We start from the raw sequence: 19,649 nt of genomic DNA, 5'->3' as shown, positions 1-19,649 counted from the left end.
GAGCATTTGTAGAGAATTATGAAAAACAAATAGCTGCTAATCTCTTGCAGATCTTAAAATAAATCATTGTTTCTGTATGCCTTATCAGTGCCTATCTAGATAAACAAACAGATACGCAAACAATACATAAATGCAAATGAATTAGTATTGTGATTTAAATGTTTTGTTTCAGTAGGCCAGGGTGAATGTAATTAATGTTCATTTACAGAAGCATTATAATTGAACTAAGAGGAATGTGAGCCAGCTGGACAGACTACTCAGTAAAATTTCCACAAGAGAAAAGTATATCTGCTTTATTCTGCTTCTTCACTTATTTTCCAAATAGAAACACAATAAACTGTGAATGGATACTGGATTCATGACTACTGAAGGAATAAAAAGACGGCAGGAAAATGCATAATTTTATGTTTTGGTATGCCTGCTTGACGAATAAGAAATATATGAACTCCACAAAACGGAGAAAATGACCAAAATACTCTGATATATATTTACCCTGTTTTTACAATTCACAATGAGCATTTACATTTTCTGTATTTGTTCTTTAACAGTAAACGCGGCAAATAAAGAAGAATGAGAAGGGAACTACTTTCCATGGATGAGACGTCCACATTTATTTTTTCCCCCATAGGCATAAAAAATGGCAGTGAAGTATTTTATGAAAGAGGCAGGGAATGAGAAAGGTGCAGATATATTGGACTCAAGTTTGTGCTTCAAAATTACACCATTCATTTTAAAAACAAAATGATATTTATTTATAACAATTCCTTGTATTTTCTCTCTCTCTCTTTTTTAAAAGATGTCAGCTTTTGAAATCCATTTTAAAATGACACACGGCATTACAAATGATGGCACTTCCAACCAATGTGGCATTTCCATATTTACATCAATGAAAAGAAATTTACAAGACATGATAGCATACAATCTTGACATTTAGTAATAGCAGTAAAACAAGAAGGGCATCCATTTTTTTTCTGTACAAACTATGAGAACAAGACCTTTATTCACATTTTTTTTTAAAAAAAATCATCAGTAATTTGATCTGACCTACACATTTCTCAAATCCATTTTCCCTTCAATTCTCAAACCTTTCGTCACGTTGCCCACACCTTCACCAGATTATAGGAACTACAAGTAATTAGATCTAACATCTAAACAGAGCAAAAGTTCTCCCTTTCCAATTTCTCTCCCATCTTTCTGATAATCCCCTTTGAAAAAAGCTCTTCCTTGTTTCCTCCTTTGTAATTCACTTTCACATGTCTCCCTCAGAACTCATAACTCAATCTCTTCTCAAGCAAAGTTAGAAAGATAGTGTGTTCCTCTGTGATTTTCTAATGCTACACCCAAGAGTCAGGTGACCCAGGGTATTGTTCTGCTCTATAAGAAGGTCGTCTGGTGGAATAGAAGTCTACATAGTTTGTGGTTGATTTCAGTCCATACTGTGTTGTGTAATCTGTAGTAGATGGGAAGTTAACTCGATCATCAAAATATGGGTCTTCGTAGCTATGTGGGGACTGCAAATATAACCTGTATGCATCATAGTTCTTTCTGTTGGAATCATCTTGACTGTAGTACAATTGCTGATGCTATTGAGAAAACAGAAAAATATCTTGCATTTATTCCACTTTTTAGAGCTATATAATAGACCTCCATGCATAGGTGTAGCAATATACTATCCATTCACATGAGTGTGAGGTGTGTGGTGACATTTCTGTCCAGAGATCTATAAAACTATCCCTAAATGATGTATTTGTTAGCCATTTTTATCCACAGTTTGTATCCATTTGTATCCAAAATTATGAACAGGGACAGCTTTATAACAGAGGCAGGGTCAAGGCACTTTTCAGGCTATGCAGTCATGTTAACCATTTTATATATTAAAAATAATGCATTTGGTCTGCCTGTATCTCACTGGTAATCATAAGTCTATGAAGTCAAGAAACACAGCCTTGCTATCAAATATCTATTTGTTTAAAAGAAACCATTGCAGAATTTGTCACATATGTACCCTTTGTAAAGTTGCAGAATGTCAGTGCAATGTCTGCAACCCTAACTAGTGATGGATGAACCCCTTCCAGTGAGACTATATATTGTAGAGTGATCACTAAAAACTACAACAAAAAACTATCCCCCCAACTTGGAAAATAGCTCTTTTAAAAAAATCCACCCCGATTCTGAGTCTAAAAAACCCAATTCAGAATCTGTTTCTGAGAAAGCTGTTACTTTCCCAATGATGTCAGAATGCCACAGGATCAGATCCAATCTCTCCCATAACCCTTTGTAAAGACACAGCACCCCTCCCCCACAAGCCCCTTCCCCCAGTTATCTTTTTTGTGGCTTTAATAGTAGCAACAGGAAATTTAAGGACCACCTTTCTCCCCATATCTGTCCCAGGTTCCTGGAACATTGTGATAACTGCATACCAGATGCAGGAGTGCTATGGATTATAGTTCTAGCAGCTCCACTTCTACTTTGGAAATAATGTTGGGAAAACTACAATTCCCAGCACTCCTTGCACCTGACAAGAAGCCATCACAATGTGCCAGGAATCAAAAAGGGGACGAGGGAGCAAAATGGTCCTCCATTTTTATTTTGCTGCTGCTGCTGCTCCTGGAGCAACAACAAAGGTAAATGGGAGTAAAAGGGGGGCTTGGAAGAGGTGCATGGATGGGTAGGAGGCAGGGTAGGAAGGAAGGAGGAAGGGCTTAAGTTCCATCACTATCTGACCTAAAATCTGGCCTGCAGAACAACTTCTGGATTATAATGCTTTTCTTGCATTGGAAGTTGACTGGTTAACTGAGTCTATGGTGGGCCACCAGACACAGCTGCTTGAGACGTCACAAGCTGTGCAGGCCTGAAGTCAAGCTAGTGTGTTCCAAAAGGATGAATTAAAAAGAAAGCCATGTATCTGCAATACACTGTGGTTTTATTTGATAGAAAGAAAGAAAACATCCCTAAAGAATAAGGATTCTGCCTTCAAGTCTTCCAAAGGGTCCCATGGAATAGGACTAGCTACATTTATTGGGAACCATGCTTCAACAGGCTTACGGCATAGTAGTTGCAATAGTGGCTGCCCTTATTCTGAGATAACTACTCAAGTTTGTATGTTACTGTAGGCAGCAGAAATCCATCAGTGAAAACTTTTTGAGAACCATATGGTTATAGTAAAATGTACCACCATTGTGATTGATATTGGTATCCTTGCATTTAAAATTTCAGCTGTTACCTGAAGACGCCTATTTTGGTCTCTTGCTGGTGAAGAATAGGAACTGATATAAATAGGCGAAGGTTTGCTGGACCCTGTAGGAAAATAGAGCGTTAAAACCAGTATTTGATTTGTTTAGTTTTCATCTTGGGTGATTTTCACACCTCACTGAAAGAAATGAACTGAATGTAATATTGCAATAAATGATATTTTGAAATATTTTAGGGGGGAAAGGGTTACAAATGAGGTGGGTGGAATTTTTTACACACTGTGGCTGTAAACAACCTTTGGAAACAGTCGCTCATGGAAGATACCCCCATGAAAGACATCGGTCCCCAGAAGTTCATTGTGACTATCTTGTTGATTCCTTTATGCATCACACATGAATATATGAAGTTGTCTTAGTGAGAACACATAAACCTTTCTTGTCTCCAACTTCTTGATTATCCTTTAAAATATCCTCATTGCCTCTCTAAGCCTGTAAAATATCTGCAAAATTACTCCTTACTAGCAGCATCCAAGAAACGGAATATTGAACACTTTCCTGACAAAAGTCTGCAGACACATCTCTATGAAACTATTAGAATTACTGAGCTGTTTGGTGTTGGGACCCCAAATAACAAAAAGCTCAAAACATTTATCAACTTATGTATGACTATTTAGCTTGTTTAGTTCCTGTGTCAATAATCCAAATACTGCCACTATAATGATAAGAATGAAACAATCTTATATCGCCTCTATTATTTCTTTATCCACCTTGCTTACTCCACAGGGATTGAAGCTTAAATTAAAAGCATCAGAGTAAATGGACAATATTAAATTCTGTAAAATGGAACATATACCAATCAGTAATAAAACAAAGGTCACCTCAGTCATAAACATTCTCCCACTAAAGCAGACAGCACCAGTCAAGCTCATGGGTCCTACAATAGGCCTTGAGAAGTCGGTTGAAAATGGTGACTTTGCTTATGAAACACTAGATGCAAGTAATATTGAGATATCTCTATGGAGAATGCATTCCACAACCTTGGGACAATACTCTGAAGGTCCTATTTTGCTCTGTCCTACAGCTGAAATCCTTTAGTCATGGGATGTTGAGCAGGGGCTCTTGTGTTTCTAAAGACATGGGGTTGGGAGGGATCATATTGATTCAGTTGTGAATGAAAGTTAATTATTTGAACCAACAAAACAGTTTGTTCTGGTTCAATGATCAACAAAACCAACTATTCTGCAGAGCTTAATCATAGGTCACTCAAAGTATGCCTAACGTTACACTCACACACTCACACTCTGCTTTATGAGGGCATAATGACTTGGATACAAAGGAGCTTTTAGTGAGTTGAAGGCATGGTTGCTTGTACAGGTGGAAATCCTTGATTGTTGCCCTCCATGCCACATCCTATGCTGTTTCAGAAAGCACCTCCAACTATCAGGAGAAGATTTCCAGGAAAAGTGCAGAGGAACCAACACGAAACAGAAGACAGGAAAGCCCTGCTTAATGAGCAGAAGTCCGCACACAGCTACTGCTGTGAGAAGCAATTAATTAATTAATTAATTAATTAATTAAATTAATTTAGTTTATAGAACGCTTGACTCCAGAGGCTCTAGGCAGTTCACAAAGAAGAATACAATAAAAACAAAACAAACTGTTAAAACAACAATGTAAAACCATTTAAAACAATCAGAGATTACTATAAGCCAAGCTAAAAAAATGTGTCTTAAGAGCTCTTTAAAAAGCTGGTAAAGATGTTACCAGCCTTTTAAGACTAGCACTTGGTAGGGTTGCAATGAAGGCCTTGGAAAAGATATTTAGATGCTGTGACGTGTCTATACCTACAAAGATTAGAATCGTTCGGACCATGGTTTTTCCCAACACCATTTTTGGATGCGAAAGCTGGACTTTGAAGAAACAAGACAGAAAAAGTATTGACGCTTTTGAACTCTGATGCTGGAGAAGACTTTTGAGGATACCATGGACAGCTAGGAAAACAAACAAATGGATCATAGAACAAATCAATCCAGAATTTTCCCTTGAGGCACAAATGACCAGGCTGAAACTACCATACTTCGGACACATTATGCGAAAATCCAGCTCAGGTCCATAATGCTGGGAAAAGTTAAAGGAAAGAGAAGAAGAGGAAGACCAGCGGTAAGGTGGATGGACTCGATGACGACAACAATGAATGCACCACTGAGAGACCTTAAAGGCCAAGCTGAAGACAGATCATCCTGGAGAGAATCTATCTATGTGGTCGCTAAGAGTCAACACCGACTTGATGGCACTTAATCAATCAATCAATCAATCAATCAATCAAAAGGTGTTAAGCCACAAATGTCTATAGGTTGGCATTCCACAGCCCAGGAGTGACTACAGAGAAGGCCTGCTCCTGAGTTGCTGTCAGATGAGCTTGCGGCATCTGAAGACAGACCTATCTTGACAACCTTAATATGGGGTGGGGATCATGGAGAAGGAGGTGCTCTCCCAAGTAACCCAGCCTAAATTATTTAGGGCTTTAAAAGGTAATCACTAGCACTTTGTATTTTGCTCGGAAACCTGTTGGGAACCAATGCCAGTTGTTTTAAAACAGGCATGATATGGTCTCTCCGAGAAACCCCGGAGACCAACCTAGCAGCTGCATTTTTTACCAACTGAAGTTTCCAAACTACATACAAAGGCAGCCCCACGTATAGTGCATTGCAGTAGTCAAGCCTAGAGGTTACCAGAGAGTGCACCACATTATCTTCAAGGAATGGACACAGCTGACATATCAACCAAAATTGATAGAAAGTGCTTCTGGCCACAGCCTCAACCTGAGAAACCAAAGTGAGGCCTAGGTCCAGAAGCACTCCCAAGCTATGTACCTATTCCTTCAGGGGAGTGAAACCCCATTGAGAACAGGAAGATCTATCACGTCCCTCAACATATGACCCTTACCATGAGTATTTCCATCTTGTTTGGATTCAGTTTCAATTTATTATCCCTATCCAGTCCATTACTTCCAGTAGACAGGCATTTAAGGTGGGGGGGAGGGTTATGCCATTTCCCGATGATGATGTCATGGAGAAGATTTGGGTCTCATCAGGTTGAAACACCCTGATCCAAACCTCCTGATGATCTCACCCAGCAGTTTCATGTAGATGTTAAAAAGCCTTGGAGATAGGATGGAGCCCTGAGGGACACCATACAATAGCTCTCGTTTCAGAGAGCAATTAGTGACACCATCTGGAATCTACCAGAGCGACAGGAACGGAACCACTGCAAAGCAGCGCCACCTATTTCCAAATTCTCCAGACAATCTATAAGAATACCATGGTTGATAGTATTAAAGCCGCAGAAAGGTCCAAAAGAACCAACAGAGTCACACTCCCTTTATCCATTCCTTGGTAGAGGTCATCCATCAGACTGACCAAGGCTGTCTCCACAGCATAGCCTGCTCTAAAGCCAGTTTGAAATGGATCTAGATAATCACTGAAGCTATTCTGACGATCACTGAAAATCAGGCTATGCGAGCCCAGTGGTTCCACAATGGCTAGCCCGTCTGACAACCCTTCCTCTTAAACGAGGTTAACAGAGCGAGCGTTCCATTAACCTTGTTTTTCTGCTCATGTGTCAGCCGTGGCTGGCACACTTGGGGTGAGGGGGGGAGAGGGGACCCCAGGAAGGGACCGAGTGAGTGGGGTTTGGGGGGCCGCAGCGCCACATGGTGGCGCTCCTCTTCCCCTGATCCACAGAGCTTCTGATGGGAGCTGTGGCCAGGCACGAGAGTGCCTGACTGGAGCAGCCGTTCATCTGCAACAAGCAACTAATCATGCGCAGGGAGACCGGGCTAAGTCTGCTCTCCCTGCATGAACCCTCCTGGCGCTTCACACTAATCGTGTAAAGCACCTCCTTATTTTCCAAAACTACCTATTGTTGACCAGCCACCACCTTCTCAATTACCTTGCCCACAAAAGGGAGATTGGAGACTGGCCATCACTGATGGAGACTGGCCATCACTGAGGGCTCTAGGTCTCGCCTCCTTCAAACATAGAGGCATCTTGCCCAATCTCAGCAAGGCATTTATGATGTCAACTAGGCCATCTCTAACAGTCTCCCTGCTAGATGTTATAAGCCATGTTGGGCATGGATCCAAAGGACAAGAGGTAGGCTGAACACCTCCAAGCAGCCTGTCCACATCCTCAGGAGTAAAATTGAAACTGATCCATTCCAATTAAACCAGAGGAGTTACTGGACACCTCTGCAATTTATCCTGCCATAACTGTAGAGTCCAAGTCAGCTCGAATGCAAGAGAACTTATCCGCAAAATAGTTAGGATCCAACTCAATGTATTTTGTAGTCAGATAATAAAATTTTGATCGTCCTACACTTCCTATTCCTTCACAATGCTGCCGTGCCCTCAAAATAGTTATTTTACATCTTCTGTGGTAGAGAGATGTGATCTATCTATTTAGAGATGAATAGAGATGAACAGGAAAAGTTGAACAGGAGATGAACAGGAAAAGGCACTATTATAGTGATAGAGATGAACAGGAAAAGGCACTATTTGCATTGGCATACTGTCTAAAGCCACCTTCTGTAAAACAGACAGGTATAGTGTAGAAACTGTGTCTGATATTTGTGTCTGAATTGTTAGAATCTATATATTTAATTCTCTAAGTCATACCTGTGGCTAATTCCATGCGCGGCAGCTCTCACACGAGTTTGGAAAGCTGCCGGATAGGCTAGCCATGGGACAGGTGGGAGAGGGAAAAATGGTGGTGGCTGAAGAAAACTGCGGTGGGCAGCTGGACAGCAGCAGGACAAGTGGGAGGACAAAATGGCGGCAGGCCTTCCCTAATCAGCTGGGGAAGAAGACGGCGATGGTGGCAGGTGGGCAGGTCAGCGGGCAGGGGAAGGAAGAAGCCAGGCAGGCAGGGTGGGTGGGAGAGAAAACGACGACGACGGGGGAAACAGCAGCGGAGGGCAGGTTGTGGTAGTGGGGAGGTGGTGGCGGGGCAGGCGGCTAGAGGCACAGATGCTTGTATTTTTGAAGCTCCCGTACTGAGTCAGACCACTGGTTCACCTAACTGAGATTTGTCTGCACTGATTGACAGAGACACTCCAGAGTTTCATACACGGTTTCCCGCCAGCCCTACCTGGAGAAAGCAGGGATTGAACCTAGGGCTTTTTGTATGCAAAGCTCTACCAAAGCATGTACTCTGTCACTCCTCAGTGAATCTTAGGACTGCTGAATTTAGGTTGTAAGCTATGATTTCAGGGTGGACTCAAAGGGTTCTGCCAGTATTCATAAGGCAAGCATATAGTTCTTGAAAAATAAATACATAATGAAATATTACATAGTGATTTTACATAAGAATAGAGGCATTGGTGCAAATATTAGTGGAACACATTACTCCTTGAGGTTATTTTATTGGTATTATTGTCTGAATACAATATGATCATTTTTTGCATGCTGTGTTTCATTCTCAGTCAGAATATACCTCTTGTAAGCAAAGAGTTTGTTAAAAGTATTTACTTTTACCAGTATAGATGTCTTTATGTGCAATCCCATCACCTTGGCTACTGTAATACTGCATAGAAGATTGGGTCCTATCATATTCGGAACGAGGGTCTCTAATTCCTAATAGCGCTGGTGATGAAGATGTGCTGCCAACTGAGGAATAGAAGGTGACAGAGACAGAGATAGAGATAGAAAAAATCAGTGCCCAAGAAAAGGTTTAGAAAAGATAGAGGGTTGACTGGAAAACCTAGGGCCGGCTTTATAATAAATTAACTGAGTTGTATGGCAAAGGTGATAACAACTGGGTAAACATTCATGTACGAACACTAAAAAGATTTGCAGCATTTGAATATTTACAGCAATGTGTATAGAGCATACTAAATCTAGGCTTTAGTGATAAAGGTTTATTCCTGAATGCCCTCCACCTCCCAGAGCAAACTCCTACTATATCCTGTGAAACCACTCATAAATACTGGGAAAAGAAATCTTTGTTTCTGAAAAAGAAACAGATTTTAAAAGCCAGGCTGATGTGCTGTTTGCCAGTCTGTATTTTTTGTTAAACCACTTCTTCAGCTATTTTCATTAAAATTGGCTGAAAGGTGCATATTTTCTAAGTAACTGATTGTTTCAGTTCTTTATACTGAATCCTCAAAAGAATAAATATGTATCTTTCTTTATTTTAGATGATGCAGAGTATTGTGTGAGTGTGCCTTTGGAGGACTCTATATTTCATACACTGATGAAAAAAAAACAAAGGAACAGCCTGGTCTTCTGCCATGGGAGGCTAGAAACGTATGCAGCTCTGCACCAGCCCCGGACTTCCTTGGAGAGGCAGGAGAAAGACCAAGTGAAGAAATGTGAGGTACCTTGCAGTCCAAATCTTTATTGTAAAAGAACCTGCCTCCTGGAGGAAGGAGAGGAAATAACCAAGGGTCTGGACCACTGGGTTGTAAGAAGGGAGAAAGAGAGGCATGTCGCTCCACATCACAAAGCCATCTTGTACCCCAAAACCTCCTAAATGAATAATGTTCAGTTCTGATTGCAAGTACTGTCCCTCTGTCTTACCAGGCAGAAGGTACAAAGTGCCATGGAGGGGCAGAATATCTGAGATTACAAATTTATAGGGCGTCCTTACTTAATTCTTTCACAAAGAAAAACCTGAGCAATGAGGCAGGATGGCTGAGCAGGGTATACTGGAGTAATAACAGAAGATGAATTTCTAAGGTTGAAAGGGTGTGTACAAGACCTCTTCAGGGAAATTAACATCAAATTTGCTCACATACAGTACAAAGGAAACGGTTTACTAACAGACTGACCAGACTGAATGATAGGTGACATTTGCTGATTTGTTGTAGACAAGGAAGGATGTGACTTGAATCTGTCACGCTCAAGTGTTGACACTGGGGTAATAAAATGATTTTGATTCCAACCATCCTGTGAAAGAAGAAAGAGCAGGTCACATGAAAAATGAATGTTGTTTAATCAGAAGAAGTAGTTTAGATTTCATTGTGGAATTGCATCCTGATAAATACTAATTTCGGTAAGAGCAATTTTATGTGTTACCTTTTTATAAATGCTACGGAGATCACGATATTGCCATAAAGTGTTCAGCACCTGGGCTGCTGCCTTGACAACCTTCAGTGATGACCTGAGAAGAAAAGGTTTATGTTTAGTGCACAATACTAAAAGAAAAGTGTAAGTGTCACTAGAAACTGAATTACTCTATGCATGAAGCTTATTATTAATTATTATTATAGTTATATCCCGCTCTTCCTCCAAGGAGCCCAGAGCAGTGTACTACATACTTGAGTTCCTCCTCACAACAACCCTGTGAAGTAGGTTGGGCTGAGAGAGACATGACTGGCCCAGAGTCACCCAGCTAGTATCATGGCTGAATGGGGATTTGAACTCAGGTCTCCCCGGTCCTAGTCCAGCACTCTAACCACTACACCATGCTGGCTCTCTTAGAATCCTCTTAATTAATGCCACATTCCCCAAAAAGGAAATCTGGATTTTATCACTAGAATTAATTATGAAATTTTGCAGAGGTGTGTTAGAGAAAAAGGAAAGGGACTATGTGTGCCTTGATAAAAGTCAGAAGATTTCCAAGCATCAATTTTCACCTCTGCCCTCAGAAACTGGAGCAAAATTCAGGAGCACTACTAGAGATTCTTAGTGCTATCAAGTCTGACACTATTTATTACCAGTTGGGGGAACTGAGCCTTTCTGTGGGGTTCCTCAGAGATCAATATCATCTCACAAGCAATTTTATATTTACATGAAATTACTAGGTGAATTCATCTGGGGATTTGGAGTGCACTGTTATAAAAATACAGGTAACATCCAATTCTCCTTTTAATCACTTGCACGTGTCACTTAGAGGTGTTGCTGTGACACCCCCAAATGGGTGTGTGAAATCACTAATGGACTGGATGAGGCAAATAAACTGAAGCTCAATATAGTAAAAACGGAGAAAATCATTGTGTGGGGTTCAGTTGTCAATCTAAAGAGAAAACTTCCTCTTATGTGAGCCTGCCCAGACATTAAGATCGATTCATCAGAGACAGCTCCATGTTTCATCATAAGATTAGCTTTTTCTCCATGTCAATATCATCAGGAGAAGGCATAACCTCCCTAAATGCTTGCCTGGAGGTAGTGATGGGCTGGATGAGAGATAACAAACTGAGGCTGAATCCAGATAAGATGGAGGTACTTATTGTGCAGGGTCATGTGCGGTTTGATTTTCCAAAACTTTAAGCAAACCATGCTGCAGAAATACTCCTCTGTGTTTGTATTTGTATTGTATTGTAACTGCTTAGCACTCTAGTCTCTAGATGCAGTGGCCTTTAGGGCAGGCGTTCCCAAACTGTGGCTCTCCAGATGTTGCTGAACTACAACCCCCAGCATACCCAGCCACAATAAATTGTGGCTCGGGATGCTGGGAGTTGTAGTTCAGCAACATCTGGAGGGCCACAGTTTGGGAACGCCTGCTCTAGGGAGAAGCAATAACCATAAGATTGTTGTTCTTCAAAATTTGAACTTTTATACGGTGTCCCTCAGGGCTCTGTATTATCTCTGATGTTGTTTAACATCTACATGAAACCGCTGGGCAAGATCATCAGGAGATTTGGTGCAGGGTGTTATCAGTATGCTGAAGACACTCAAATCTACTTCTCCATGTCAGCATCATTGGGAGAGGGCATAACCACCCTAAATGCCTGCCTGGAGGCGGTGATGGGCTGGATGAGGGATAACAAACTGAGACTGAATCCAGATAAGATGGAGGTACTTATTGTGCGGGGTTGGAACTTGGGAGATGATTTTGATCTGCCAGTCATGGATGGGGTCACACTTCCCCAGGAGGAACAGGTACGGAGTCTGGGGGTGCTTCTGGACCCAAAGCTCTCCCTGGTGACCCAGGTGGAGGCAGTGGCCAGAGGTGCCTTTTATCAGCTTCAGCTGATACGTCAGCTGCGTCCGTTTCTTGAGATAAATGACCTCAGAACAGTAGTACATCTGCTGGGCACCTCCAGACTTTGTACGTGGTCCGGAAACTGCAGATGGTCCAGAAAGCGGCAGCCAGGTTGGGCTCAGAGTCATCTTGGAGAGACTGTATCACTCCTATCTTAAAAGATCTACAGTGGTTGCCACTAAGTTTCCAGGCAAACTACAAGATCTTGGTATTGGTTATAACCTATAAAGCCCTAAACAGCTTGGACCCTGGGTATTTAAGAGAATGTCTTCTTTGCTATGAACCACACTGCCCATTGAGATAATCAGGAAAGTTTAATCTGCAGTTGCCACCGGCTCGTCTGGTGACTACTCAGGGACGGGCCTTCTCCATTGCTGCCCCGAGGCGTTGGAACATGCTCTCTGCCAAAAGAAGAGCCTCCCCATCTCTTACAACTTTTAAAAAGGCAGTCAAGACACATTTGTTCACCCAGGCTTTTAATTAGATACTGTTTTAATTGTCTGATTTTTAATAGTTTTAACCTTTTAAATTGTTGTAATGTTTTAACCTTTTTATTTGTTTTTATTGTTTTGCGGTAAACTGCCCAGAAACTTGCATTTTGGGCAGTATAAAAATATGTTAAATAAAAATTAAATAAAAAATAAATAGGTGAGAAGCAAGGCCTATGTGGTAGTGGCCCTAATGCTATTAATCCCTTCCTTTGAGGTCAGGTTGGCATAAGACCTCCCTTTCTTTCAAGAAGAAGCAAAACAACCTACTTAGTTTCTTGTGCCTTTTCTGTATAATTTTACCTGTCAGTTTTTTATCCTGGACAATGTGTTGCTTTTTCTTTGCTTTTGTAATCATTTTTAAATCGACTATTGCTTTAACTATTTTATTATTATTTCTTGTTTACACAGTCAGACAGGTGTTATTGACTGGTTTGCTTTATCCAGACATCGAGTCCTTCCCAAGGACCTGGGATGGCTGAATTTTATCATCAATACTGTTGGTTATTATAGATATCGTCGCAAAATATAGGCTGTTCCCAGTAAAGTTGCTTTTTGTAATTGGCTGATGGTGATTTCTGTGGCCCCTATGGTGTTGAGGTGCTCTTCAAGGTCTTTTGGAACTGCACCCAGGGCGCCAATTACCACTGGGATTATTTTGGTCTTTTTCTGCCACAGCCTTTCAATTTCAATTTGTAGATCTTTGTATTTTGTGATTTTTTCTATTTCTTTTTCTTCTATTCTGCTATCCCCTGGTATTGCTATGTCGATTATTTTGACTTGTTTTTCTTTCTTCTCAACTACAGTTATATCTGGTGTATTGTGTGGCAGATGTTTGTCTGTTTGTAGTTGGAAGTCCCATAATATTTCTACATCTTCATTTTCTTCAACTTTTTCAATTTGATGGTCCCACCAATTTTTGGCTACAGGTAGCTTTTATTTTTTGCAGATGTTCCAGTCTATCATCCCTGCTACCTTGTCATGCCTTTGTTTGTAGTCAGTCTGTGCAATCTTCTTACAACAGCTGATTAGGTGGTCCACGGTTTCATCTGCTTCTTTACAAAGGCGGCACTTGCTGTTTGTGGTGGATTTTTCGACTTTTGCTCTTATTGCATTTGTTCTTAGTGCCTGTTCTTGTCCAGCCAGTATTAAACCCTCTGTTTCTTTCTTTAAGTTGCCATTCTTAAGCCATTGCCAGGTCTTGGTGATGTCTGATTTTCTACTTATATTGTGCAAATATTGACCATGCAGGAGCTTATTTTTCCATTTTTCTGCTCGGTTCTTGACTTGTTCTTTCTTGTAGGCCTGCTTTCTTTCATTGGTGTTGAATAGTTTCGCATTATTGACCATTTGAAGTGCATCTTCTTCACTGTCCTTGATATATTCTTCAAGGCCTCTTTTCTCCTCCTCTACTGTTTGATGGACTTGCAGCATTCCTCTTCCACCTGAGCTGCAAGGGAGGTATAGCCTATCGACATCACTGCGGGGGTGCAGAGCATGATTGATGGTCATGATTTTCCAGGTCTTACGATCTAGCGTCTCTAGCTCTGCCTGGGTCCAGTGTATTATTCCTGCAGTGTATCTGATAACAGGTATAGCCCAGGTGTTTATGGCTTGTATGGTGTTCCCGCCATTGAGTTTGGACTTGAGGATTTTTCTAACTCTCCTGATGTATTCACTTCCAATTTTTCTTTTAACTTCAGTGTGTGAGATGTTATCAGCCTGGAGAATGCCCAAGTATTTGTAATGTTCTTTCTCTTCCAGGTTCTTGATCTTGCTTCCATTGGGCAGTTCTATTCCTTCTGTTTTTGTTATTTTCCCTCTGTTCATTATTAATGCAGCACACTTGTCTAGTCCAAACTCTATTGCTATATCGCTACTGAATATACGGACAGTGTTTAGCAGTGATTCGATTTCTGACTGGGACTTTCCATACATCTTCAGATCGTCCATGTACAGCAGATGGTTGATTTGACTGGATGTTTTAGATGTTTGGTATCCGAGGCCTCTTTTGTTTAGTATTTGTGAAAGTGGGGTCATGGTGATTACAAACAACAGAGGGGATAGTGAGTACCCTTGGAAAATGCCTCTTCTAATGCTAACCTGTCCAAGTGTCTCGCCATTGATTGTTAACTGTGTACTCCACATGCTCATGGCTTTTTAAATAAATATCTGAATGTTTTTGCCTACACCAGTTGTTTCTTATTTTAGTATTCATCTGTGAGGCAATGAATTGAAGGCTTTCTTGTAGTCAATCCATGCAACACTTAGATTGGTTTTTCTTCTCTTGCAGTTTTCTAAAATCATTTTGTCAATCAGCAGCTGGTCTTTTGTGCCTCTGGTGTTTGGGCACTTTCCTTTCTGTTCAACTGGAAGCTGTTTGTTCGTTAATAAGTGTTGCATCACTTCATCTGATATTATTCCAGTTAATAATTTGAACATGGTTGGCAGGCAGGTGATCGGTCTATAATTACTTGGAATTGCACCTTTTGCTGGGTCTTTCATGATGAGATGAGTTTTCCCAGTTGTTAGCCATTGTTCAATATCACCTCCTTGCAAAATGTGATTGAACTGTTTTTATAGTTGTTTATGAAAGCTTGTTAGGTGTTTAAGCCAAAAGCCATGCAATTCATCGTAGCCTGGCGCAGTCCAATTTTAATTTTCTTTGCTCTTTCACTTATTGATTCTGGTGTTATTATTAGATCTTGCATTTGTTGGTTACATTTTTGCAAGATCTAATAATAACACCAGATGATGATGATGATGATGATTGTGAACTAATTTGAGAACCAATATACTTGAAAAGAAATTCTGTAAGTAAGGAGTAAATATTGTCATAACTAACACTGCTGTGCTGATTATCAGGGGAGTGAAAGTGGTGGTGGGCAGGTGTCCCTGTGCACAAGGATGTCTCTGCATTGGGACCGTTGTGTTTGTGAGATAACTGCTGTGATGAAGAAAGGGATCATGGATTTAGGAGACAGGATCATAGTCTTGTATGGCCACCCACTGTCCCTTTTCTTTCTGCACACCAAAGTCTTCTGCAGACATTAACCGAAATCATGACTAACAAAAGCACACATGAAGCTCTCCTCCATGCTTTTGAAGAACAATTGTTACTGCACAAGAACACAGTGATTTTCACTTTGCTCTTCTTGCTCCAGAAGCACTTTTTGACAGCTGAAACACCTCCCTGAAGGTCACACAGCTTTTTACAAAAGCCTTTGTCTTTTTGACTGCAGAAGACTTTGGTCAGACAATGTAAACACTGTTCATCAGGATGTCAGTTACCCCCTTAATACTTTATACTATACAACAACCTTTTAAAAAATCAAGCAGGGATTGTTTTATTTTTAACCCCAGAGACGTAGATTTTAAATTGGAGGTGCTGAAATATTAAAGCTAAACCAAACCAAAGAAAAACCCTTAGTCATGGAAATTTGCGAGATTTGTTTCTTGGGTGGTTTGTAAAATTTTCTTCATCAACAAATGCTACACAATGAAGAAATTGGCAGGCACTGTGGATTAACAGGATAGATGCCAAGCTCTCTTCCTATGTGCCAACAACTAAATTTATGTGTCGTCATAATCAGAAATGGGGAAAAAATACTTCAGAAGTTTTTAGAGTTCCACTTGCCTGTCACCCCTTCCTTTTGTAATGTTCACCAGTTTTTCGATTCCTCCTGTGTCAGCCAAAGCTTTGGCATTTTCCATGTTTTTACTGGTAACCTCATGCAAAGCACAGCAGATTGCTGCCACAGTTTCATCAGAAAGAATGTTTGGTCCATTGCCTCCTGGAAGGCGATTCACCAGGTCTCGCATAGCATATTTACCTGAAAAACAAAAACCACACAGGAAAATAAAGCTATAAATTGCCTTGCAAGATTTTGGTCTTAGGTGACTTAAAATTTTTTGTCCATCAACAAATGCACATAAAGAGGAGACTGGAAGGCATTGTATACATGGCACATATTCTTTAACACTGTGTACACTGTGTAGACCTACACTCTGAGGAGGTACACAGTTCCAAGAGCAACCATGGTGGGCGGGGGGGAACAGAAAGGAGGTAGGTAGGGTTTAAATCCGTTAATGAGGGGAGGAAAAAAATAAACCAATCCCTGCAGTTTGCACAGTGGAAACAGATATTCTAGTGCCATTTTTCATATAAAAATGTATTGCATTCTCTTGCTGGATTAGGGGGAAAGTGATTAAAAATTATTATGGCAACATGCCAAAATACGCAGACACACACAAATCTGTATACTTATTTGAGGTAAGCTTGTTATAGCTGAACTATTTTATTGCAAGACAGACACAATAAAATTAATTGCATAAGTTTCAGGCAGTCTATGGTTGACAAAAATAAACAGATATTTCACCAGGGTATTCTCTAGTTCTCCCTTAATGCTGAATTTGGAACAGCAAAATGGGATAAATGACAGAACCTATCCTTAGGTCCACTGAATATGGACATAGTAAATATGCATAGGAAGTAGAATTGAATAGGAGAGAAAAAACAATTCCCCAGATTGTGGGGCTGATGCTCAGTGAAGTGATTTCTTTTAAGACGAGTTGAATAAGGCAAGCTTTAGACAGATAAGTTGGTCATTTCATGGTTTTGCCCACAAAGAATCCTATCCGAGATTCTTTTAGATTTCAATTACTTACAAAACAAAGAGAAATAAAGCGCACAGTAAATAAAGGAAAATGTTTTGATCTGAGCTGTAGAAATAAATCATCAATTGATGACTTCTTTGTAAAATAAAAACTAAAGATACATACTTCTATATGTAGGTATCTAGCAGGTAGATTTTATGAAAAAGAAAAGAGATTAATTCTGTGCTTGTATAACATACCTGCAAATTCTGAACTATAATTAGGGGATGAAAAAACCCTACTTCATGGCAAACTCAATTGTTTATATGTTGATTTATTTTTAATTTGTATGCAGGAAGTATCTATTTTATTTTATCCAATTTATTTTAATGTAAATGCAGGCATGATACACGTGTGCAGCAACATACAAGCAGGGAAGCTTCCTTTGGAAAATGCGATGTTGAAACTTGAGGCTGGGGCCATTCACCTTTTAGACAAACATATCTGAATGTATAATATTTTTTTTTAAAAAATGGATGCCTATACAACCTCTTCCACAATGCGGCACAAGGCACCTACCAAAACAGTATCAAAACCACAAAACAAAAAACAATGCAGTATTGTAAAATATAGAATACTACATTAAAACTATACTAAAAAGAACTGAAGAGACTAAAGCACATTGGCTGATAAAACCATCAAGACTAGAAGGCCTTGTAGGACAAATATGTTTTGAGTTTCCATTTTAAAACAGACAGAGAGGGAGCCGGTCAAATATCTCTGGGGAGAACACTCCAAAGCCGAGCTGCTGCCGCCATCTCTGGTATCCGCCAAATGGATCTCATTTAAAAGATGGGCTCCAGAGAAATGTTTCTGAAGCTGCCACAAGGCTCTGGCAGGTTCAAATGTGCTAGGGGCCTAGAAGTCAAATGGGCCTAGAAGTTGCTAGGTCCCAGACCATCAGTGCAATAGACTCAAACACGTCAGTCCCTCTCTCTGTTCTTAAAAAGTGCTGGGATATGGGATGTACTCAACTCTGAGTACGCGTCTTATCTCTTCTGTTTAATAATGAATAAAAATATTTCCTGTATTTATATTATTATGATTTTATAGGAAGTACGATCATTGTGCATGTATGTGTAAAGACAAAAAGGATTCCTGCCCTGTAGAGGTTACAATCTCAAATTCAGACCAGATAATGCAACAGAGGGAGGGAAAGAAGATGGAAGCAAGATCAAGTGGGGAAGAAAATGCCTTTAGTTCAGTTGGTGTACTTCTGTTTCATTTCGGAGGGAATGAGGACGGTTGTGCCAAGAACTTCATGGAAAAGGTGAGTTTTTAGGTGGGATTTGAAGAAAGAGGAAGGTAACACTGCAGAGATGGTCAAGGAGGCAGATCTAGGTATGAAGAGCAATATGGGGAAGAAGTTATGGTCATAAGAGTAAGCTTTCTTCTTCATAAACCTAACCGTTTCCTCCCACATTGTTTCCCTCCTCTAAATTTCCCCACAGAAAGAAAAAAGCAGCAGATCTGTTTGTAATAATCTATGTATTTTATTTCCAGTACATTTATGATAGTACAGTAGTTCTGGACAGCTCCTTCCTATCCAGAAGATGCCAGAGAATTAAGGTGCCAGAAGGTTACAAGTTCGATCCTGACCAGGGGCTCAAGGTTGACTCAGCCTTCCATCCTTCCGAGGTCGGCAAAATGAGTACCCAGAATGTTGGGGGCAATATGCTAAATCATTGTAAACCGCTTAGAGAGCTTCAGCTATAAAGCGGTATATAAATGTAAGTGCTATTGCTATTGCAGAGAATTAAGACATTGCTTTCTGTTCCTGCCCTTACTCTGAGGCTTTTACTCTCACAGTGACATTGCGAAGTATGAGTGCTACTGCCAGGACCATACTGCCAGGGGGAAAGGTTGATCTTCCTGCTCTCCCAGCACCACTGTTCAGATCCAGTTTTACCATCACCACCCCTGCACCTGTTTTAAAGTTCTAAAAAGTTGGGAGTTCTGATCACGTGTTGTTTGGTCCTGAGAATGTAACCAAGAACACATTCGCTTCTCCTGCAGCTCTATACTTCAAGAGAAGTAGAGTAGTGGAGGGCAAGTGGTATTTCAGGGTACCTGTGACATTATGGATCTTCTCAATGAGGAACCCCTGATGACCTCCAAAGGAGCCCTAGGACTTCCAAGTTTTAAAATCAGTGGTCTAGGGCTATGCCCATCACTCTTCTTACAACAGAAAATCCAGACAGAGGAAATGGGGACTAAGAACTAATCATCTGTAGAAAATTGACCATGTCAGCTATATAAACACACCTCCATATACATACCTACATTTGGACAGAAATATGTATTAAGGTAGAAGACTAAAACAGTTTAAA

The 19,649-nt window shown here is 40.4% G+C and overlaps 1 protein-coding gene across 12 annotated transcripts in view; it reads right to left on the bottom strand.

Moving 5' to 3' along the window:
• Positions 1 to 278: 278 nt before the first annotated feature.
• Positions 279 to 19,649, bottom strand: part of PKP4 (plakophilin 4) — a 195,082-nt gene continuing 175,711 nt past the window's right edge. For 6 of the 12 annotated variants that reach the window (XM_053259922.1, XM_053259998.1, XM_053259949.1 and 3 more), the window contains 6 exons: positions 16,301 to 16,496; positions 10,267 to 10,351; positions 10,020 to 10,137; positions 8,719 to 8,856; positions 3,224 to 3,297; positions 279 to 1,583 (listed from right to left, as the gene is read on the bottom strand). In XM_053259922.1, the coding sequence (XP_053115897.1) occupies positions 1,335 to 1,583; positions 3,224 to 3,297; positions 8,719 to 8,856; positions 10,020 to 10,137; positions 10,267 to 10,351; positions 16,301 to 16,496 (860 nt within the window). In that variant the 3' untranslated portion in view covers positions 279 to 1,334. The remainder of the gene's footprint in view (positions 1,584 to 3,223; positions 3,298 to 8,718; positions 8,857 to 10,019; positions 10,138 to 10,266; positions 10,352 to 16,300; positions 16,497 to 19,649) is intronic. The other 6 variants (XM_053259940.1, XM_053259960.1, XM_053259980.1 and 3 more) reach the window with 3 other exon arrangements.

This window comes from Hemicordylus capensis, chromosome 1, assembly GCF_027244095.1.
Source record: "Hemicordylus capensis ecotype Gifberg chromosome 1, rHemCap1.1.pri, whole genome shotgun sequence".
NCBI lineage: Eukaryota > Metazoa > Chordata > Lepidosauria > Squamata > Cordylidae > Hemicordylus > Hemicordylus capensis.
Note: the sequence above shows the minus strand (reverse complement) of the source record. Positions and strands in the feature narration are given on the sequence as shown.